The 21,978-nt window shown below is 54.1% G+C and overlaps 2 protein-coding genes across 10 annotated transcripts; one reads left to right on the top strand and one right to left on the bottom strand.

Moving 5' to 3' along the window:
- Nucleotides 1-348: 348 nt before the first annotated feature.
- RNF25 (ring finger protein 25) lies at nucleotides 349-7,362 on the bottom strand. The gene is made up of 10 exons (XM_033064059.1): nucleotides 7,306-7,362; nucleotides 7,098-7,172; nucleotides 6,923-7,025; nucleotides 6,761-6,828; nucleotides 5,979-6,048; nucleotides 5,783-5,854; nucleotides 4,950-5,090; nucleotides 4,156-4,245; nucleotides 3,531-3,665; nucleotides 349-3,417 (listed from the first exon to the last, which is right to left on the bottom strand). The coding sequence occupies exons 1-10, from the start codon at nucleotides 7,341-7,343 to the stop codon at nucleotides 2,710-2,712; spliced, it is 1,500 nt and encodes a 499-aa protein (XP_032919950.1). The 5' UTR covers nucleotides 7,344-7,362; the 3' UTR covers nucleotides 349-2,709.
- A 50-nt stretch (nucleotides 7,363-7,412) lies between these two features.
- On the top strand, nucleotides 7,413-21,897 carry STK36 (serine/threonine kinase 36). Of its 9 annotated transcripts, XM_033064048.2 has the most exons (27): nucleotides 7,413-7,730; nucleotides 8,597-8,737; nucleotides 9,429-9,506; nucleotides 9,934-10,064; nucleotides 10,316-10,565; nucleotides 10,975-11,068; nucleotides 11,334-11,503; nucleotides 11,720-11,919; nucleotides 11,998-12,124; nucleotides 12,235-12,378; nucleotides 12,672-12,851; nucleotides 13,067-13,164; nucleotides 13,501-13,597; nucleotides 14,344-14,485; nucleotides 14,762-14,889; nucleotides 15,471-15,575; nucleotides 15,791-15,889; nucleotides 16,078-16,172; nucleotides 16,491-16,554; nucleotides 16,717-16,827; nucleotides 16,966-17,040; nucleotides 17,430-17,604; nucleotides 18,012-18,159; nucleotides 18,357-18,516; nucleotides 18,781-19,521; nucleotides 19,612-20,127; nucleotides 21,669-21,897. In XM_033064048.2, exons 1-26 carry the CDS (start codon nucleotides 7,647-7,649, stop codon nucleotides 19,774-19,776), a joined length of 4,002 nt encoding a protein of 1,333 aa, XP_032919939.1. In that variant the 5' UTR covers nucleotides 7,413-7,646; the 3' UTR covers nucleotides 19,777-20,127; nucleotides 21,669-21,897. The 9 variants fall into 9 exon arrangements, with proteins under 9 accessions (XP_032919939.1, XP_032919936.1, XP_032919938.1 ...); XM_033064045.2 differs by having other exon boundaries at nucleotides 8,597-8,674; nucleotides 16,717-17,040; XM_033064047.2 differs by having other exon boundaries at nucleotides 16,717-17,040; nucleotides 18,862-19,521.
- Nucleotides 21,898-21,978: the final 81 nt, after the last annotated feature.

Genomic DNA, 21,978 nt, shown 5'->3' with positions numbered 1-21,978 from the left:
AGTGGGTTCCAAGCCAAACCCAAATTGTAGGTCACTGCTTAGCCCTCCTCTTGGCTCTGCCCTGTGAAGCCAAGGGCATAGCCAAGAGTACATGGCAACACACAGAGGCACAGTCAATGGCCCCAGATGGATTTTGGTGCAAACAGGCACTGCTTTAATGCAACCCCAAACCTGGACAAATGTTTCTGCAAATGAAGGAGCAGGATGCTGCTCATTGGCATCTCACAGAGGCTGGCTGCTCAGATTCAGCCTCTAGTGAGTGACTGGCAAATGTCCCACAGCCGTCTGGGAAGATGGGCAGTGTTTGGGGAGGAGCCAGAGGGATCTGATGCCACCACACACAACATCTCTCATTGCTTGCTTTTTAATAGTGTTAATGCTACAGATGCTGTCAGTGCCCTTCTGCCCAGCCCGAGTTAAGCCTCACAACAGCCTTGTGAGGTAGGTGATACAGGTGGACACCAAGCAAGAGGACTTAGGCCAGCATGCAGGCTCTTTTCATCCCCTCTGACCTGGAGGTTTGGTTTATTTATCCCAAATTCATTTCCACATACTGTTGCAAAATGCTCTCTGCTCCAGGCTGACAGCAGTGAGTCAGAGAGGACCTCTCCTAAAGCACTATTCCCAGGGAAAAATCCCTTCCCACCAACACGTGTGGTATTTGATTAAAGTTATCCAAGTCCTCACTCTGATTTCCATGGCTGAATTCCCATGCTCCAAACATGGCACAGCAACTTTCCTGCTGAGAATAATCCTGGCTCACCAGAGGAAGCTGAGGAGCTTCAGCTGCTCTGAGGGGCAGAGATCTTCCATGTTTCTTTCAGGACACAATCAAATGCCTTTCTTGGAGCACAGCAGTTTCACCAGTGAAGGCAGGAGGCAGCAGAACAAGCACCAATGTCAGGTAAAGTTTATGCCTTTTCACCCAAGTGTGAGCAGGCTATTCTCCTAGAAACCAGCTGAACAAGCACAAAGAGAGCACTGAAGAAAAAATAGGGCTGTCTTCAGGGCACAAATGCTCAGCTGTCATCCTCAGATCACCCAGCCCAGGACAGGTAGTGTAGGCTCAGGCCAAGGAGAGAGAAAAAAAGAATGATTTTATGGTGTTAGGGTTAAAAATAGACCAGTGCTGGAAATTTAAGCACAGAAGGTTCTTGGGCAGCAGGTTAAAACAACCTCTTCAGGTCCATGCATGGAGTAAGCAGGGCAGCAGATAAGTTGTTCTCAGTCAAGAAAGGGGGTAGTGCAACTTTCATGTGCTAAAGTTCAGCCAGACAGATGTGTGCACTTGCAAATGCCCTCCTACTACACACAGCCATTGCTTTCCTAGGGATCTCACAATTTTGTGAAGTCCATTGTAGCACTGCAATTTTTGCATTTAGCAGAAGTAACAATCTACATGTGGGCACAAGAGGTGGGGAAAAGGCACAAACAAGTGTGAAGGAATCAGTATTGGCCAGGTGAGGCAGAGAACTTACACTAAGCCAGGCAAAGCAGGGAGCCCTCCTGCCATCCAGGAGTGCCAGGGGAAGGTCTTTGCCTCAGCCCTGGTTGTAGGGAACAGGGAAGTAATTGAGAAATACCAGGGATCAACACCTTTGCTCCAGAAAGCAACAAACAGGAGCGAGAGGGTAGAGAAAACAAAGGGAGCAGGCTCTGGAGAAGACCCAATGAACTAATTTAATAGCATTGCCCCACTTGGGGCAATGGGATCACTCTTCATGGCTTTGGATTGGGACACATCTGTAGAGCAGCAGCAGGTGTAACTGTACCAAGTTAGTTTAAACAGCAAATCCTCATTTAAGCAATATCAGCTTGAAGATTTCAGGATGGTAGCAGTATCCAAAATACTGGGCATGTTTTCACTTCTGGGTTGTCAGAAGTGCCAAGAGACAGCCTGGTCTTGGAGGGGGATTCTGACACATACAGGTTACAAAGCAGAGTACTCTCTTCTGAGTTTCCCCATCCCATCAGCTTCAGCCTGCACAAAAGCAGCTGAAAGACAGGCAGGAGCTCCAGCTAAATATGGGCTTCCTGGAGAAGCAGGAGCCAAGGTGAAGCCTAAGCCCCCAGACAGCCATGACCTGCCAATCTGTTGACTGAAGCTTAACTTGGATCTCTTGGTTGGGACTGGGCAATATCCTGTGTAATAAGGACTTGCCTGGCCAATCCCAGCAGTTGAGAAGGTGCTCTTGAGAAGGAATGAGGGACAGAGCAAGTAGAGCTGAGCCCCAAGATACTGCCCTGGCACAGTCCCATCACTTGGCACCATCACAGCTCCCTTGGCTTCTGGGGAAGGTCTAGCCACACTTTGGCTCTGCCATGGCACCATGTGGGGCTCAGTCTCTTTGCTCTGTAGGTGTGCACATTTCTTGGCATTTCACCTACAGGGAGATGGCTGCAGATCTCCAAAGCTACCTCTTCTGGGTCCTCTGAGACCAAGGCTGATATGATCTGTCAAGATTCCACTTCTTCAGTGCTGGTAACAGCCAGCTGCTCATGCCAGGATGCTTTACACTGCATTAACAGTGTGCTTAAATCTGCAACGTTTACACTGGTGACACTGCCTGTCCCAAGCTGTCCCATGATCCATCTGCCTCCTCCCTTCCAGGGGGTACAGTATCTGCTTGCTACTACTTCATCAGAGCCTTCATTGTTCTCCCTATTAACAGCCCTTTTTTCCCTCACCCCAGCCCCTCATCATTCCTGCTAGGAGCCACTCTCCTTCTCAAGATGGGCTTCTCGATGTCCACTGGGCCTGAACGCCCCTCGCCCTCTTGGTGCTCTGGGGTAGGAACCACGCTCCTGAACTCTGGACCTCTCCCATCTTCCACAATCCCAGGGCCTATGGTGGCCCTGCCAATTGGGGGCAGCTTTGTGGTCACTGTGGTTGAACATCAGATTCTCCTTTTTCCTGCCCCGGGCCTCAGTCCCCTCCTCTGTGCTCCATTTCTCATGGTGTTCCTCTTTCAAGTCCACAGTTTCTGTTGCTGGTGAGGAGTCTTCATGGCACAACTCCTTTCTTTCAGCCAAGGGAGCAGCCCTGTTTCTACTGTGAGGTTTTGAAAACTCCTGGCTGTGCCGTCCAGCAGGTCTACGCTCTGGTCTCTGGCTGAAGACCCTGGGCCCCCTGGAGCCATGGAGTGGATGACAGGCTTCCTCTCCTGATTCCTGTGAGCCACTGCACAGCTGCCTGCCCCGGCCTCTGGAGCCTGGCCTCTCCCCTCTGTGCCTCTCCCTCTTGCTCAGTTGCTCTCTGGGCACAGCAGACCTCTCAGGCTGCCCAGGTTCCACCCTGGCCTCTGATGCCCCAGTTGGCTCAGGAGCCGAGGCCTGGCTGGGGGGCAGGGGCACGTCTGCAGCGCGGGCACTCACCGACAGCTCAGAGGCAGTGGCTGGATCCACAGCAGCTGGAGGCTGAAAGAAAGAAGCCACTATTTAAGAAAAGGACAGGGGTGTCCCACAGCAGATGACAGTGCTTGGTCCTGCAGCCCAGAGCCCTCAGTAGGTCTCTGCCCCCAGTGCCGTACCGCCTGGAGACTGATGAAATACCGGTTCCTCTCTGCCTCGGGGTCGATGATTCCCCCTTTCTCTTGCTGTCTCTTGAAAATCAGGCGCAGTTCTTCCTGGTGCTGCAGCACTTTGGTATCTGGCCTGTATGGCTCCTGAGCAGAAGAAAGCAAGGCAGGGTAAGGACTCTCTCAACACCTAGCGTGCATAGGCAGTGGCAGGGCTGGGAGCTACTCCCAAAACCCTTTTCTGCACAGTGCCAGGAAATCTGCTTCCTTCTGCCACATTGACCAGGCCTACAGATGCATGGGAAATCCCTGGGCAGAAGCCAAGCATCCCAGTGCAGACCCACTGCTTCTGCAGTGACTGCCTTGGGCCATCCTGCTGTGAGAAAGGATGCAGAGAAGCTGACTTGATTGTATCCCAGTGAGTGCAGGGATGTTCCCCATGGGACAATCACTCTCCCTCATCACATCTGCTCAAGGCAGGGCTATACAACTGAACCTGCTCTCTGTGAGCTACCCTTTGGATGGGACATCTAGGAGGACCTGAGAGAAAGCATGCATACATTTCTCCCTTACAATGTCCCAGGTGAAGCTACCCAGTGGGAAGGCACAGCTGGGCAGGTGAGCCCCCTTCTCTTACCAGAGGGTGCTGCGGGGGCGGCGCTGCCTTCAGAGCACAGAGGTCGTAGACCAGGGTCTCCCGGCAGACAGGGCACTGCACACCAGCTTCCTGTGGGGAGGCAAGAGATGATTGCAAACCCTGTCTGTGATCCAGCTCATATACTGCTTCATACCACCACCCTGGAACTGGAACAGGGTGGTTTTCTTCACTCTTCTGTCTAGGTAAGGAAGCCCAGAGGGGTTCCAGCAGCATGAAAGCAGCCTGGCTCTCAACAACTGCTACGGAAGGTGTCTCCACATGAGGCATGCTGGGATTTGTGCTCCAGCAGCTGTCAACGCATATGGCATCAAGACATATAGCTCTCAGCCTAGGATCTATTTTTTTCTGCTTTGAAGTGGAGTGTGTCATCTAGGCAGCACCTCTTCGAAAGGGCTGGCAGGAAAGAGCCTTTGATTTGTTTCATGGTCAGTTGTGCTGTTTGCTCTGCAGCTGACAACTATTCCAACATGTGCTAGGTAGGTTTTTTCACCCCAAAGCACAGGTGATTGTGTTTACCTGCTGCAACTGCACACAGTTCAAGGACTAGAACTAGGGAAGGAGCTCTCTTTTCTAACTTCTGTGCTTCCAGAACTCTAAAAATGCAACTTCCTTACCCCCTCACACTGCAGGCACTGACCCAGAGATCCAACAAACCAACCTGTTTGGTCGGAAAAGGCCCTTGGAGATAACTTAGTCTAATCTCTGCTGATTCTCACAGGCTCCATGTCCCAAAGAGCGTGATACAGATGTTACAGATGCAGGAGGCCAAGTACCTGTTTGGGGGATGGTGCAAGATGCTGCTCTCTCTCCTCCTGCTGCATGAGGATCTCCTCCTCCATGTGCTGGGCATAGCGGGCCAGACAGTGGGAGTGGAAGTAGTGGTAGCAATGGGTCTTTGTGAAGGCTTCTTTCTCCTGTCAAGAGAAAAGAGTATCTTTGAAGGATTTATAAGGAAAGAGTGTAACCACCCAACTGAGCTGGGTTTTTACTTCCATGTCAGTGGTATCCATAGGGAACTAGTGCTAGTGCTGGCAGAGCCACCCAACATCTTCTCTTGGGCTGCATCTCCACTCCCTCAGCAATTACTGGGATACTGCTTCAGTTTCAAATGTTAGAAACACTGCTGATGTCAAGATGCAAAGATTTTATGACTTATTTCTCTGCATGTGTTTTTGTGTAACCAGCAATCTTCCCACCTGATGTGTTCTCCTTCCTAGGCAGGTGCTGTCTTTCCTTGCAACCCCGGTAAGGCCTGATCCCCTGTTCCAGCAGACCTCAGTAACTGCATGGATATGTTATAGTCACTCCTGACCACCTGTCTGCTGAACTTCTGGTGAGGTGTAGCCAACACAGGGAAGCTGAAATGCATCATCAACTAGCCTACACTTCTTTGGAGATGCTCCAGCATTTCTCACTTCTGTAGAAGATTATCTAGAGGTTGATGGGAAGAGCAGCATGTATTGCACTAAGAAGGGCTCTGTGCAGAATGGGAGGCAGGGGGCTGCTGGGGTGCATCTTGGTCCCAGGCTCATATCCCAGCATCAGACTTCCTGTTCTCTTGCCTCACTTCCCAGTCAGTTTGTGGAGTTGAGAGACACAAGCCTACCTGGAATCCATAGAGGCAGATTACACACTGTCCTTGAGGAATATTGTTGTCAGTGAGGATCTCCTTTCCCTTCTGTGAAAGCATTAAAGCAAACTTTTTACTCACTGGCCTGCCCATGGGCCCAGGGATGTCCCACCCTTTGGGCAGTCAGGGCTCAGCATCTGTGGCTTGTCATACCCAATCTCCTCACTCTCACCTCGATCAGTTCATAGAGCACCTCTGTCCCCAGCCTGGCTTCAGCAACACTTCTGAGGGTCTGGGAAATCCTACAGCAAAGCAGCAGAAATCCTTAAAGCAAATTTAGCTGTACCTTTTCACTGTCCCACATACCTGCCATCCTGCCATGATAAGAGGAAGAAAGAGAGCACTGGCCTTCAGGCTTTGCTTGGAGCACAGGATGCACACAAGCACACACATATTCACATGCTGTCCAGGCTCCCCACAAGCCAGTGCACAGGAAGCCTTTGTCATGACAGGACTTGCAGGAGCAGGTTTACTGATGGCCTCAGCTTGAGCTCACCCAGCACCCTTTGGTTTTGGTGAATCCCAGGCTTTGTTTATCTGATGGCAGCCCCTGAGCAGGTCTGCTGGGAGCCACATCCTCTTATACTGCTGGCAGGCACCAAGGTCTCTACACACATTCCACTGCACCAAGGACCAAAGCACAAAGGCAACAATAGGCTGCCGAAGGACTTGGATCAGTCCCAGCTCTGTCAGGGCAGAACCAGCAACTTTCAAGGCCCCGGGGATTCAAATAACATTTCAGGAGAACCACAGGAGACCAACCACAAGGTGGACCCCTCTGTGTCAAATTCGGCACCAGTGGCTCCTGAGAGATTTAGGACAAAGTGATTTAGAGACCTGTATCCGTCTGTTAACTAGACACAGCCATGTGAATTAGAGAAGGCTTGTCCATCAGTTCTGCCTCCCGGATCTCTGGAGGAAAGGATCACCACTCCCCACCCTCCTAGCACTCACTTTTGAATTTGCTCATCTGACAGCCCCCGTGGATTCCTGATGGAGATCTCTGGAGCTTTATCAGGATACTAGAATAAAAGAGAAACACCCAAAGCACAACAAGGAAGGTGGAGAGGCCCGAGGCCAGGAAGTGCAGGGGCACGGGGAGCGCGGGCAGCCTACCTGAGGGGGCACGGAGAGCACCAGGGTGAAGCGGACGTACTGCGAGTCCTGGTCCTGGGCCGTGGCAGGGTGCAGGGTGATGCTGATCTCCCAGGGCTCCCACCTGGAGAAGGGGCATGTCGGGGTGAGGAGGGCGGCGCGGGGCCGGGCCGGGGATGGGGAAGGCGGGACGTACCTGCCCAGGCCCCGCGCCACCTGCAGCTCCTCCAGGTAGATGGACTCCAGCACCTCCACCTCCGGCGGCAGCGCCCTGCGGGAACCGGCCAGGCGGGGGTCAGACGGCCCCGGCGGGCTGGGGGAGCGGGACAGCAGCGTGCGGGGACCGGGAAGGGTGTGGGCACGTGGGAGGGCGCAGAGAGCGGGGAAGGTACGGGGGTTGTTACCAGTCCGTCGTCTCGGCTTCCTCACCGGCGGCCGCCATCTCGCCGCCCGCCCCGGAAGCGGAAGCGGGCAGCCCGTTGCCAGGAGACGCCTCGGCGGCGGGGCCGGGGCAGGAGCCGAGCGAGCTTCATCCCGCAGCGGGGCTGCTGCGCCAGGGCTCGGGGCTCGTCCTGCCTTGGAGCCACTGGGCAGGAACAAAGCCTGGGCGGGGGTGGGGGGGACACTCGCCCAGGGGAACGGGCGCCGGGTGCAGCCCCGCGGCAGGGGAGGTGCCCGCGGCAGGGGAAACGCTGCTCCTCACTGGCCTCTTCGCCTCGGCAGCTCAGCGGCCCCGTCCTGAACGATGGAGAACTACCACGTCCTGGAAATGATCGGCGAAGGGTCCTTTGGGCGCGTGTACAAGGGGCGCCGGAAGCACAGCGCCCAGGTGAGGGGAGAGGGTTGGGGCTCTGCTCTCTGTGGCCGGAGCTGATTTCTGGTGCCTCTTGGGTTCTGAGGCTCTGCCAGGATTTTGGGAACTCGGCGTTCATTCGGCTTTCTGCTGGCGTTCCTGACCAGCTCCGGCTGGCACTAAGTCATCTGGATTCAAGGGGCATCAGGAGCGACCTCAAGACCTCAAAGCAGAGCCAGCACTAAATTTAGATCCTCTGAAACTCCCAAGACAAACACCCCACAGCTGGTGCCTGGATATTGCTAGGATGAGTGTGTTTTCCGTTTATCAAGTTGAACCTCTCTCTGTTTCAATTTGTAATATGTGTCGTCCTCCCACATGCTTCAGTCCCCTCACTATCATATGTCTCTCTGCTATACCCATTCCAGCCTATTGATGTTCTTTTGGGCCAAAAACCTAGCCACAATACTCCCAACATGGTGCACAAGATTAGAAATAAAGGTGAATAATCACTTTGCTGCAATTCCTGCCTGTGGATACAGCCCAGGGTGCTGCTAGTACTCCTCATTTCCAGGGCACACTGCTGGCTCATGTTAGGCCTGCTGTTCACCAGCATCTCAAGGGCCTGTCCCATGTTTCTGAAGTCCTGGTTTTATCTGTATTCACTGATTACATTTCTTTGCTTTAAATGCCAGTGTGAAAAGCAGTGTGAACACCAGTATTGATGTGCAAGGGCCTGGGGAGAGCCCTAGGTCCAAGGGGCCCTGTGAACAAATGTCTCATTGTTGTGTTATCTGTGTTCACCTGGAAAGTACTGAGTTCTGTTTGGGTTAAAAGCAGCCTTTGCCAGCAAAAGTCTGACCAGTAGCCTGGTCTGATCCCAGATTTTTCTGCTTTGAAAGGTGGTGGCCTTGAAGTTCATCCCCAAGGTGGGGCGGTCTGAGAAGGAGCTGAAGAACCTGCAGCGGGAAATTGAGATTGTGAGAGACCTCCATCACCCCAACATCATCCAGCTGCTTGACAGCTTTGAGACTGATAAGGAGGTGAAGGGGACTGCTCCAGGAAAAGGCTTTTGCTTGACTGGGGCAGGGGAACAAGGGCTGTCCCCTGCTGTTGCAGGGACATCTTTCTCAGGAGATGCTGGTAACTTCATCTCAGGGTCTGGTTAGTGTTTTTCAGAGCCCTTTAGTATGTGCCATGTAGGGAGCCCTGTGTGGGCTGCACTAGGTCATATACAGAGGTGAAGGAGCTCACCAGGGACTGTGTGATGTAAGAGGAATGGTTTGAGATCAAGGATGAGGGTGACTCTTCACTCATCAGTCTCTTCAGAGACTGGCTTTTCACTGATTTAAACTTATGGATAGAATATGATGAGAGGATTGAAGACTGTTCCATGGCACATGAGAACATGAAATAAAGTAGTTGGACAGCAGATTCAGAACAAGCTCAAGGAAGTAATTCTACCCACTGGGCTTGGAAGTACCGTTCTGGGCTTGTCCTGTCCTTCCCTTTTCCCTTGTTTCTGCTGGCTGTCTGAGATACGGACAGCTATAATACCTCTGCCATGTGCCAGGTCCTTGCTGCAGTGCAGCCATGGGAGCTGTCTTCCATTCCAAGTCCCAGCCTAAGCTGATGGACTTTACATGATGACACCCCAACACCTCTCTCAGATTTCTTACTGTGCTCCGTCCTGGTCCCCAGGGCCTGATCTCACCATGCTGCTCTTCCCTCCAGGTGGTGGTCGTGACTGACTACGCAGAGGGAGAGCTCTTCCAGATCCTGGAGGATGATGGGAGTTTGCCTGAGGACCAGGTGTCTATGATGGCAGTGGCCATGCAGTGTCTGCTGCAGGCTGGAGAAAAGAGGACTTGTGTGCCTGCAGTCAGAGGGTCTCTCTCTGCTGTGAGCCAGGAGATGACAGAAGGATGAGGGTGCCTCTGGGGCTTTACCTGGCAGAGATTCTGAAAAGGATGGAGAGGGAGCTGGGATGGCGCTGTGGAGCAGTGGGGTCCTGCAGAGACCTCAGTTTCTCTGTTTCCTTTACAAGGGCCACAGCTCCAGACTGCTGCCTTGGCTATCAGCCCACTCCAAGTGTATGCTGGCCCACAGCTGGGGTTGGTCCCTGCCCCAAACAGGACAAAAATAGTAGTGTGGGAGCCAGGCTGTAAGGGACCTGACCTCCGTGGTTGTGCCAGTGGGTGGCACTATGTGACACAGGTGTCACCTGTGTCTCCTGCAGGTCCAGACCATAGCTGCCCAACTCATCTCTGCTCTCTACTACCTGCACTCCCACCGCATCCTGCACCGTGACATGAAACCCCAGAACATCCTGCTGGGCAAAGATGGTGTTGTCAAGCTCTGTGACTTTGGGTGAGTGCTGGGGGCCAGTTTGAGGGGGGACACCTGGCCTTGGAGCAGCCAAGGGGTTACCTGGATGCTGTAGAGGAGGAGTGGGGGAGTGCGGAAGGGGGCCTGGATTCTGTGCATATTTAGAGGTTAAGCAGAGAGGGGAGATTTTGTCCTCCAGAGGGAAGAAGTATTTGTAAACTCATAGGGAACTCCCTGGGAGCTGCAACAGATATTTCAGCCTGAACTTGTGATCTGTGTTTTGCTCTGAGCAGGTTTGCCCGTGCCATGAGCATCCACACCCTGGTGCTGACGTCCATCAAGGGCACCCCGCTGTACATGTCCCCTGAGCTGGTGGAAGAACGGCCGTATGACCACACAGCAGACCTGTGGTCTGTGGGCTGCATCTTGTACGAGCTGTTTGTGGGCACTCCTCCCTTCTACACCAACAGCATCTTCCAACTTGTCAGCCTTATCCTCAAGGACCCTGTCAAATGGCCTGAGAACATGAGCCCAGTGTTCAAGGTAAGGGCTGAGATCCTGTCTGCAGGGTGAGATCTTTTAATGCAGTTTTGGCTTTACCTTCTGCCCTGGTGGGTCACTCTTAGCATATATGTCCCCTAACAGGGGCTTCAGAAAACAGGAGAACAATAAGAGCTGGACCTCCTGGAAGGGGAATCCTTATAATTGTTAACAAATGTCTGCTGTCCATAAGCTGGGACACTGGGTCCAACAGCAGAGGAATGATTTATTGGGTTGTGAAGGGAAATGTCTTCCCATCTGCCCTAAGCACTAGAGCTACTCCTTTTCCCAGAGCTAGGCAGGAAAGGCAGGTCTCCTAGGTGCTCTCAGTAGGGGAGACTGGTGGGTACACTATGCTCACTGGTGGGTGCTGAACATGTGTCAGTGATCCTGCTGCACTGCTGCTCTGCAGAGCTTCCTTCAGGGATTACTAATGAAGGACCCCCACCAGCGCCTATCATGGCCAGAGCTACTTTCTCACCCCTTCATTGCTGGACGGGTTACTGGTGAGTCATTCCTCCTTTTCCAAAACTGTCCATATCTGATTCCTTCTACTACTGTCTGAAGACTGGGAGGACCTCCCTGCCCTGCTATTTTTACTATCCTGGTCTATGCCTCTCTCCTCTCTGCTTGCCTTTGCCAAGTACAGACTCCTAGTTCCTTTTCCTGGTCTTCCTCTGAGTCTCTTAGGATTCCCCTGGGATCTCAAGAGAGATCACTCTCTCTGTGTCCCAAAGGAGAGCTGCTGCTGAAGTTCTCTTGCCTCCCCAGTGATTGATGACACAGAAGAGCATGGGATTTCAAACCCGTTCACCACCAAGCTGTCGCCAGAGCTGCAGGCCCTGAAGGAGCAGCAAGTCCATTCCATGGCCCCCAGGAGCAGCCAGTCCAAGATCCTGAGAAAGGCCCAGCAGAAGATGGTTGAAGAGACACAGAAAAAGGTGGAGAAAAGTGTGGAGTTCCCCTGGCTATGTCTCACAGTCAATGCAAAGGAGGGGCACTGAAGTGGGTCCTGGGGGGAAACACAAGAGCACATGGGTCAGGCTGGGGTCTCAGCAACACACAAGGCAGGATGTGGGATGCTCACAGTGGTGGAGTCTAGGGGACTCATCTGGCTGAGTAGCCCTGCCCTCACCAGACTTCTCTGCCACCACCAGGGCCAGCTGAAGGCAGGTGATGCATCTATGAAGGATTCTGACAATGGACATCCCACACACAGACCCAGAGCAGCATCACAGAAGGCAACCCCTGAGAAGAGGGAGCCCTTGGCTTCCTCCAGTGAGAAGAATCCATGTCTCTTGCAAGGAAAGACCAGCACACCCAAGTGGGAGTCTGAGGAGTCTCCTCCCAACCCAGGGTGAGGGCGGCAGAGGCTGGGGCAGGAGGAAGAGGGAAAGGAAAGATCTTTCACTGACTGTACTGTTTCCTTGGCCAGGCAACACAGCCTCTCTCGAGACTATGAGTGGGAGTCTCCTGTAGCAGGTTCCCCTCCACAGGCTGGTGCTGGCAGGGCAGAGCCCTGGAGCAGGCACAGCATTGAGGTCGTGGACCTGGACAGTGAGGTAAGGTGGTGTCTTGAGTGAGGACAGCAGGGCCCAGTCACCAGGGGCTGGTACAGAGACCGTGGGACTGGCAGGGTCTGTGGCACCAGTCCTCTCTCCTCCTTGGCTAGGAGCTGGAGAGCGATGAGGAGTGGCAGTACCTGATTGAGGACACTGAGCCCTCAGCAAAGCAGCTGAGTGTGACTATGAGCCTCCTGAGGGACCCGGTCTTCCAGCACCGTGTCCAGGACCGCCTGGCAGACTCTGCTCAGCGGGTAAGTGATGGCTGGCCAAGGCAAGTAAGACTGGAGACTTGGATGCTGCTTTCTTCGTTAGGATTAGGTTGGAAACATATGGAGAGTCCTCAGTCCAGCCAACAAAAAGATCCTCTGCTTCTCCAAAAGATCCTTGGCTTCTCAGCCAAGTGCACAAGGTGTCTTGTGCACTTGGCTTTCTAGCTGCTGCTCTGCTGTCCCCTGCCTGAATGGGTTAAAGGGCTGCTCCATGGCTGGTGGAGACACCAAAATTACTGCTCATTATAGGCTTCTTCTGGCTTCTCTGTGTCCAGGCGCTGGAGGGGATGCTGGTGGGAGCCTCCCATCTTCGTACTGTGCTTCATGTTATGCTCAACCTCCTGTCCAGCCGGTGTGATGCTGAGCTGCTGGACCACTTCTGCCAAGAGCTGAATGTGCCTCTGTCCCTGCTGCGTCTAGCCAAGCAGATCCTGGAAAGTGGTGTCACCAAGAAGGTGGGTGTAAAACCACTGAGCAATATGGGCACCTTCCAGCCCTGAAGAATGCTGGTGCTGAGGAGGCCCTGGTGTCCTGCTGGATCTGGCTCACAGGATCCTCTTCTAGGCACCCTTGAAAAAGGGGAGGTTCTGGTAGGGAAGGATCTTTTTGTAGTGGTGTGGGGATGGCCAGCAGACAATCCCCATTTGTGGTTTCTTTCTGCATTCTGCAGCAGCCGTGGTGTATCGCTGTGCTGACAGACATCATCATGGTGACGAAAGTTTATTTCAGCAGTGAATGCAGCCTGGAGGAGAGTGGCCCAAAGGACAGGTAGGGACAACCTGTTCCCTGAGGTCTCTCCACCTACTTCGGGGACCGAGCAGTAGGTAGAAGGGTGGTGTTCATGCACTGCAGCTGGAGTTGTGTCTGTGGGGAAGCATCATAGTCTAAGCACTTCATGCCATACTGCTGTGCTCACAGAGGAGCACTTTCCTTGAATGGGACTCATTAAAGGAAAGGCACAGTTGACAAGTCCAGTTGTGCTGCCTGCTGACAGCAGCTCACAGTGTGTGTGTTGTCTGCTCCATTAGCCAGGGCCATGTGGGCCTGTCCTCACAGCAAGGGGCCATGTTTCTTTGAACTCATCTCCCCCTGCTGCCTCCCCAGCCTGCAGGAGAGTGCTGACTGCTTCCTGGCCCTGCTGCCAGAGCTGCTGGCTGCCCCAGCCGACAGTGAGATGAAACTCTGCCAGCAAAGCCTCCTGGTAAGGATACCCCCATCTCCCTCCTCCACACCCTCTGCCCCCAGGGACAGAAGCTATGGGGTTGTTTGTGTGTGTTGGGGGAACACAGCCTGAGGACTATGGGGTCTGATGCATTCTTCTCAGGGCAGGCTGTCTCACCCATTGGGGTTTTTGTGGGGAATTGCATACAAAAAGAAAGTCTCTGAGGGGGGCACCTTTGCTGGCCTTACCATTCTGGTGTGACTTGACTAGCTGAGCTGATGGCAGGTGCAGCCCCTTGTACACACCCTGGCACAAAAGTGTCACTTCACCAGACGTGCCCCTAGCTCTTCTGCCAAAAGTTTTGCTGCTGGGATTGTGCTGGGTGGGCACAGAGGGTTCTCAGCATTGGTGTATGATTCACATGTGGCTCAGGCAGGAGATGCGTACAGGCTTGCATTTGGTATCTTTTAGCCTTTGTTTTCAAGGTGCATGTTTTAGCACCAGAGTCAGCAAGAGTGCAAATAGCTGGTGGGCATGCTCTGTCGGGCTGTGCTAGAGGTGAGGAGGGACATGTGCCTCCATGTACCCCCCACTTCAGCAGCATGCAGCCAGATGTGGGTCTCATACAGTAACCTGGCTGGAGTGGACATTCAGGTGGTCCCTGAAGTTCCAGCATGACTCCTTCTCCCGTCTCTGCTGTCTTCCCACAACTTCCTCCTGTGCTGTCCTTCTCTTCCCTCTCAAACTCAGTCTGCAAGTGATGGCAACCCCTGTGTCTTCCCCAGTGCTTCACCCAGCTTTGTGAGAACCTGAAAATGGCAGATCCCTCTATCTCTGCACACTTCTACACCAGGCTGCAAGAGGAGCATCAGCCCCTGCTGAACAGACTTCTTCAGGGATCCATCTCAGAGCAGCCTGCTCTTCAAGGTAGCAGTGGTGGCAGCTCACCACCTCTTCCTGGGTTTTTTATTCCTTCCTGCCCTTGGGCTCTGTCAGAGCACTGACAGCCATTGTAGTGCTGTTGTCCAGAAGAGGTGGCTGAAACTTAATTGTCCAGACCCCTGCTAACTTGGGCTCTCCTCCCTCAATCCCAGATCTCACCCTTCTCATGTCACAAGCCTTTTTCTCTCTTGCCATCCGACCCCATTTTGCTGCCCCTCAGCACCTCTAGCACAATGACTCCCAAGCTCTGTCCCTGTGCAGGTGCAGCAGTGGAGGGCAAGTCAGCCCATGACCAAAGCCCATGTGTGGCAGATCTCTTCCTGGCTGCTTTGGCTGCTGCATGCAGCATCCCCCTGGAGAGAAACAGCTTTCGAGAAGCCAAGCAGCAGGTCAGACCAGCTCTCTGTACAGGGTGAAGAGGTGTGGTCTCCAGAGGGGCAGCAGCCCTTTCCAGGAAGATCTTTTTCTCAACGGTAGAGTAGGGGGCTGGGATCCTCTGGCTTTATTGTCTGCAGGGCTCATATTTGTGGGCTGCACCTCCCCAGCCAACAACTGACCTTAGGAATGTAAGGATTCTTGAATCAATTAAGAGACTCAAACTTAGGATCTGAACCATGAGATGGGTTAAGTCAAGAACTAGGCAATGCATGGAAAACATGAAGAATTATTTTATTACAGTGATATGAACTGTTGTAAAATCTGAAATTGAAGGCACAGTAAGAAGGGAAACAGTTACAGGTTTACATTTGATTCTTTAACTTTGAGTCAACAAGGAGGGAAGCAGAGGAGGAATCTTATCTGGGACTGTGCATCAAAGCCATGCTAGGTCATGGAGATAGGCATCCCTTAGTAGACACAGGCAAGATAGGAAGCAGATGCTTTCTTTCATTAAATTGTTGCTAGCATTAAACTTCTCTAGTCTGTAGGGTGCTTCAGGTGCCCAGTGCTGATTTCTGGCTGATTTCTGCAGGTTGCTTACACAGTAGCTGAAAAACTCATGGAAGGAGAGTGCCAGCAGCTTGCAAGACTGGTGGGGAGGCTGGAGCACCCAGGCTGCTCCCTGAATGTCCTGACGGTAATGACCCTGTCCTTTTATTTGTTTCTGCCCAGAGGTGCCTGAGCTTTTGCTCTAGAATTGGGAGCATGGGGAAGAGGGAGCTGTGGGCTTAGCCCTCAATGACTCCTATCTGCCTGGTGACAGTTGTTGAATAACTGAGCCCATGGTAGCCATGGGATGGAACCTGTCTACAGGAGCTGGTAGGCAGGTGGTACCTCCCCTCTGCCTTGCAGATCCTCTACGCTGGCTGTCATGCCTGCCCGAACCTGTGCCAGCACCTGGGAAGGAGCCAACCACTGTGGGGTTCCCTCATGCAACTCTTAAAGACTGAGGTAGGACTGACCACAGCCCTGGTGAGGGGTAGGAGTGTGGACAAGCAGGATGCATTCCTCTGAGCACTGGTCAGATGAATTTGTGTGTGGGGAGGAGATTAGAGGAATTTAATCTGAAGAGTGCAGTTTTTTTCTGGGGCCCAGAAACACTTCCTTCTCTCCTGCTATGACTCCTGTTCCTTTGGTAGGTCCCTGTGGTGGAGGTGACCCAGAAGGCAGCCTGTGAAGCCTCTCTGTACCTGCTGGCCCTGCTCACCCTGCAGTTTCAGGCATCCCCTCCCAGGTAAGCACATACTTTCACTCATGGATGGAAGAGGAGCATGCTCTGCCCTGAACAGCCCTTCATCCTGCACACTGCCCAGAGCTGGGAACCTGGTCCCACTGATCCCTCTGATCCAGACATACCAGCAGAATGCTGAGCAGTGTGCGTGGGTGCTAGGGATGTGATAAAGATGACCCAGTGCAGACAAGGAGGTGCTGTGTACCAGGGCTCCTTCTGAAATGCAGCTGTTTCCAGCCTTGTGGGTATTTGGATGCTGCTGTTCTGCATGATATGAAGTAGTGGGAACATAGTGCTTCTCTCCTGCTCCCTGCATTTCAGGCGTGAGGAGATGGTTACCCTGGCTGTGGATCTCATCATCCAGTCTCCTGTTGTGTCCCTTGTGGTAAGCCACCCCCCCTGCCAGACCCACTACTGAGAGCCTTGCAGACCCCTGTATTTGGGCCTTACTGTTCCTCACTCAGGGTGGGATGAGGCTGATGAGAGGTTAATATTGACCAAGCAGATGGGAAAGTCCCAAAGGTGCTGAACTCTCTTTGTCCCACAGGGTGCTGCAGCATTTCTCCTGGCACAGCTCAGTCAGCATGGGGTGGCTTTGGAGCTCAAGAGAGAAAAGATCCTACCAGTGGTAACAAATGCGCTGACAGCACCTGCTGAGGTATGGGATGGGGACAGAGAAACTGGGGACCCATGCCTACCCCAATGTGAAGGTGTGCAAAGGTGGGCTCAGAAGGGTGCAAGTGTGATGCCATCAAGCCCAGCAACCAGCTCCAGACTGTCTCCCGCTCTCTTACAGCTGCAGCTCCCCCTGCCAATGGGTGCTGGTCTCTATGATGGGCTCTTCTTCCTCCTGCTGAAACTCCTTGAACAGGTACCAGTCTGGTCATCTCTTTTGCCTGGTCCCTTCCAAAAGGTGTGGTGGCAAGAAGGCCTGAATGCAGATTGGTAATGAGGCCAGGAGAAACCAGGGAACCATGCAGTTTTGGCTGAGCTGTACAACCCCACGAACGTCACGTTATGTCGCTGCAGGGCTGATGGGAGAGTGGTGGGCAGGGAGGGGTGATCCGTGGGCACACTGGAGTGAAGGAGGGCAGAGATGCCCTGTGACTAACACTATTGAAAGGTGCAGCAAGACCCCTGGCCTATGTCTGTCTAGCCCTGACCTTCACAGGACCATGGGACTGACAGAGCCATGTATCAGAACCCTGGGGAGCCATGGAGGACCATGAAGGCCTCTGACATCTGCCTCTCTGCCTCTAGGAGGATGTGGTCTTGGAGCAGGGCTTTGCTTCCTCAGAGCTATGGAGCCTGATCTGGCATTGTGTTGCTGTGGTGCTTCATGTGCGCACCAACAAGGCAGTGCTGGAGGGAGACCCACCCCCAAGTGCTGGTCACCTCATGGCAGAGCCAGATTGGAACCTCCTCTCCCCTAAAGGTAGGAGCTGTGGGACACCAGGGCATCTGCCCTGGACCCTGCTGCACATCCTGCCCTCAGACTTGCCCATGTCTGTCCCTGTCCACATCTGTTCCCTGAGACCAGAGGACTCAGGTAGTTTTTCTTGAGGATTGCAGTGTCTTCTGGGGAGAGAGGGCTGGGCTGGCCCATGGTGTGCCCAGTTGGCAGCAGCTCACCTAAGCTGGCTGTGGAGGAACAAAAAAGGGTGTCTATGCTGCAGGGAATATCCTCTCTGGCAGGTGTGACCACCTGGGTGGAGATTTTCCGGTTTTGGGCAGGGAATCACAAAATCCACCCCTGGAACAGCTTGAGGTAGCACAGTCAGAAGTGAAGGGACTTCACAGCCTTCTCTAGCTTTGCCCTTCTGACAGCTGTTTTCCCTGCAGGAACCCTGCTCTTCCTCAGGCTGGCCTTCAGTGTCTTCACTCGTGAGTCCCACCAGTGTCTGTCTCAGCTCACTCAGTCCCACGGTGTGCTCACGGTGACACTGAAGAGACTGCTGTCCCCTGGCTTCTTGGCATGCCTGGCACAGATGTGAGTTGTGGCAAGGGCTGAAGTGGGCAGAGCTCAGCTGCTGGATGGGGCATGGACATGAATACACCAAGGGCTGAGGAGTTCCTGACCTGGCACTTGCAGAGCTTCTCCTCAGTGCCTGGCAATGCCCTTTGCCCCTTGCCCTGAGGTTTTACTGATCACCTCTGTATTAAGCCCCCTCTCTTTCACAAATTCAGGCAAGCAGGAAAGGATGGGAACCCTGAGGTTGTGCCAAATGTGGTCATCCAGGTCTGCCAGCTTCTTTCTTTCCCTTTTGCCCTGGATGTGGATAAAGATACCTTAGCACTGATCATGGAGGCTGTGAGAGACACGCAGATCCCTGCACAGCTGCTGCAGGTACTCTCTTGGCCCTGTGTTCCTCCTTCCCCCCATACTGTGGTGGGACCTTGCAGTCCCCAATGCATGACACCACTTCACGTCATGTTGGCAGTTCCAGCCCACAAATGACAAGGATGTCATTTGGGTGCTATGCAGCCCTTGGTAGAAGCTTCACTGGCTGCTAAGCTTGTGTTGACCTGCTGGCTGCCTTCAGCTGCTTGCTTGGCTTGGCTCACATGCAAGTGCAGTGCACTCAGCAGTGCTGTCTGTCTTTTGCCTTAGGTCTGCGCTCACCATCTGCCCTTCTCATTCACCGAGCTCCCCATGGGCCTCTTGTGCCAATTTGTGGTGTCTGATACACAGGTCATAGACCAAGTGGTGAAGGAAGCTGCTGCTTCAGAGCACATTGTTGCCTTCTTGAAGTCTGTCTTGTTCTCAGACAATGTCATACTCACAACTGACCTCCTGTCTCTCTTGAGCCACGTGGCGCGGGCCTGTTCAGAGCACCTGCCTTTTCTCCAGACAATCCTAAGGGACTCAGATGTGGCTGACCAGCCACTGACCTACCTGCTCAGCCACAAGCAACACCTGATACGGGCCAGAACCTGCAACTTGCTGGGCAACCTGCTCCGCCACAGCTTTTCCCCAGTGCTTGAGGGCCAGCCCGGTTGGCTGGAAAGGCTGCTAGAGTGCCTGTCAGACCCGGAGAGCTGCGTGCGCAGGGCAGCCACCTTTGCAGTGGGCAACGCCGCCCGCCACGCGTCTTGTCCGGCGGGGACCCTGGGCAGGGCCGTGCCCACGCTGACCCGGCTGCTGGGCGACACGCAGGCCAAGACGTGCTGCAACGCGGCCCTGGCCCTCAGCAACCTGGGCCAGCGCGGGGCAGAGCTGCGGGATCTGCTGATCCAGAACAGGGCCCCCGACCTCCTGCTGCAGGTGAGCTGCCAGGACCCGCGGAAGACCGTGCAGGAGAGAGCCCTCGAGGCACTGCAAGCCCTCAGCCAGTACCCTGGGATCCAGCAGGTACTGCACGGCTCCTTTGGGGCACCTGATGGAGTTGTGGGGATAAGGTCAAGCTGGTGTGTGACTCCTGTCCTTCTTTTGGCTGTGCAGGTCCTGCTCTCCCTCAAAGCCACCGAGAAGCTGGCCGCGCTGGCCGGTGTCAGTCCCCGGTCGCCTTCTGCCCGGTACTGCGAGCTGCTCCTCCGCCGCCTCGCAGATCTGCCCGGCCGCGCGGGGCCCAGTCAGCCGTCGCCGCGTCCCGGCGCCGAGCGGTGACGCCCGGACATCCCGGGACTTTACCGACCTTTCCTTCGCCCTCCTCAGGCTCCAGCCCGACCTTCCTTGGAACCCGCGCTGCGCGCCTGAGGGGGACTGTACCCAGCCCTCTTTACCCGGGGTACTCCCCGTGGGAAGCCGTCCCTTTAAAAAATGCCCGTTCCTTCTGTAACCGCGCGTTTCCCGGCGGCTCCGGGAGCCGTGCCCGCACCGCGGGGCTGCGCTCCGCCGCCAGGCACCGCCGCGCCGCCAGGGGGCAGTACACCCCCGCGGCGCGGTGGCTGCCGGGAGCTGTAGTCACGTGGGCCCGCCGGCTCCCCATGGTAACGGCGGCGGCGGGTCCGGCGGGCGGTGAGTATGGCGGTGTTGCTGCCTTCTGGAGCGGGCTTTGTTCCCCGTGTGTCTCCTCAGGTTGCACCCTCAGAGTTACCCTAGTGGGGCGTAGGGCCCTTGGCCCCCCCGCTGCCTCCCTGGCCCCTCCGCCCCATAGCCGTGCCCGGGCCCCGAGGAGGCACCTCGCTCCACCCCGGGCCTCCTCGCGCGGCTCGCATGGCTTTGCGCTGGGACCCCGTGGGGCTGGGGGGGCGCTTCGGGAGCGCTCTGTGGCGAGACATGTTGGGGTCGGCCTGGGCGGCGCTCCGGCGCTAGGATACAGCATCCTGGTAGCGCCTTTGGCTTCCAAGGCTTTCACTTGGAGAAATGACACACGGAGCACGTTCCCCGGGCGAGCGGCAGGGAGGAAGGGCTGGCTCCCCAACCACCCACGGCCCCAGGGAGCCTCCCCAACCGTACTTGGAGTATTAGGATGGACCTGGGATTGACCAGACCCAGGTGGGGTGCTGGGACATCTTGGCTGTCCTCCTTTCATTGGGGTCTTGGCTTGGCTGCTCTTGTAAAAAGGAGCCGTTGAGTCTGAAAGATGGAAGGCAGAGCTGAGTTGAGACAAGCCTGGAGTATTTCCTCAGTGCCTCCAGGGTTTGGGCAGGGAGTGAGAAGCGAAGGCACGGGGATGCCCTGTGGCACTGTGCCAGCCTCCTGTCTCCCAGTGCAGCTGGGCTGTGGATGTCTCGTGGGAGGCAGAGTTCAGCCCCACAACTCCACATCAAAACCCTGCCTGCATGACTCACTGAGGCTTGTCTTTCTTACTGTGGTGTTCTCCTCACGGAATGGGCAGATGACATCTGGTAATTCCCGGATAGTTTGGGGGAATTGTTGGTGTTATTACAGTTTTATAGAATAATATTTCCACAATTCTTACTGTTTATGCCCAGCAGGTAGTAGCATTTGTCTGTCCTTTCGTTGCTCTCTTGCTGCAGTTGTTTTGTGTTAGGTAATGTTCATTGGTAACAATTGCCTGTCGAAGGGTCCTTCTCAGCACAGCAGAGATCGCATTTCATGGAGGAGCTGAAGGGAGGAATGTCACTATCCCCACACAGCAGTGCCTGTGTGGAGATGTTAGATCACTGACACAGGTTGGGGGTTTTGGCTGCTGTACCAGCCTGGCTGCGTGCCACTCCTTGACATTTCCCAGGTTCCTGCCATGCATCAAGTCTGGGAGTATTTGGCAGCTTCTCACCTTGAGTCTCTGTTTCTTCTCCACTCCTGAGCCCTGAGAGATTGCTGTATGGAGTGGGGTTTTGCAGTGCCTTCAGAAGAATTTTTCTCAGCCCTGTCAGGACATGGAAGAGTCCAGAGCACATAGTGAAGGACAGATCTGGGAACCTTTCCTTCCAATTGCAGATATGTTTCAGTAAAAAGTACCAAGAACAGAACATGGACTAAGAAATTACATGTTTTGAACTAACGGGTAGTTCTTGTCTCCTTGCTATGTATTGATATATTATACTTGTTTCACTCACTCCAAATCCTCCACTTTTATTTTTCTACTAAAGGCCAGTCTGCCTAAGACCAACTGGAGCTCTGCTGACTGCCCTCAGATCCTGTACTGGTGGCCAAACTCTTCCCAGGTCCTGCCATGTAATTCTCCTGTACCTTTTCTTCCACCATGAAGCTCAACTGAAAATGCTGTCCCTTCAGTTTGGATCTTCATGAATGGGCTGTAAACTTCTCTGGTGAAAGGCTATTAAACACCTCATGGTTTAGCTTGTTGCTTTTAACCCATGCTTGTTTCTCTACTGTTGTTTATGCTGCAGTACAACAGCTTCTGTTGCCCACATGATGAGAAAGTACAAATTTGGTGGG

This window comes from Catharus ustulatus, chromosome 7, assembly GCF_009819885.2.
Source record: "Catharus ustulatus isolate bCatUst1 chromosome 7, bCatUst1.pri.v2, whole genome shotgun sequence".
Lineage (NCBI taxonomy): Eukaryota > Metazoa > Chordata > Aves > Passeriformes > Turdidae > Catharus > Catharus ustulatus.
This window is presented reverse-complemented; position numbering and strand designations above follow the sequence as displayed.

Excerpts from the sequence above, each read along its gene's own strand:
- RNF25 (XM_033064059.1), bottom strand. The coding sequence starts at position 7,343 with ATGGCGGCCGCCGGTGAGGAAGCCGAGACGACGGACTG. Across the intron at positions 5,091-5,782 it reads TCTGCCTCTATGGATTCCAG|GAGAAAGAAGCCTTCACAAA; the intron begins GTAGGCTTGTGT and ends TTCTCTTGACAG. Across the intron at positions 4,246-4,949 it reads TTGCACCATCCCCCAAACAG|GAAGCTGGTGTGCAGTGCCC; the intron begins GTACTTGGCCTC and ends GCCTCCCCACAG.
- STK36 (XM_033064042.2), top strand. The coding sequence starts at position 7,647 with ATGGAGAACTACCACGTCCTGGAAATGATCGGCGAAGGGTCCTTTGGG. Across the intron at positions 18,160-18,356 it reads TTGGCATGCCTGGCACAGAT|GCAAGCAGGAAAGGATGGGA; the intron begins GTGAGTTGTGGC and ends TCACAAATTCAG. Across the intron at positions 18,517-18,780 it reads TCCCTGCACAGCTGCTGCAG|GTCTGCGCTCACCATCTGCC; the intron begins GTACTCTCTTGG and ends CTTTTGCCTTAG.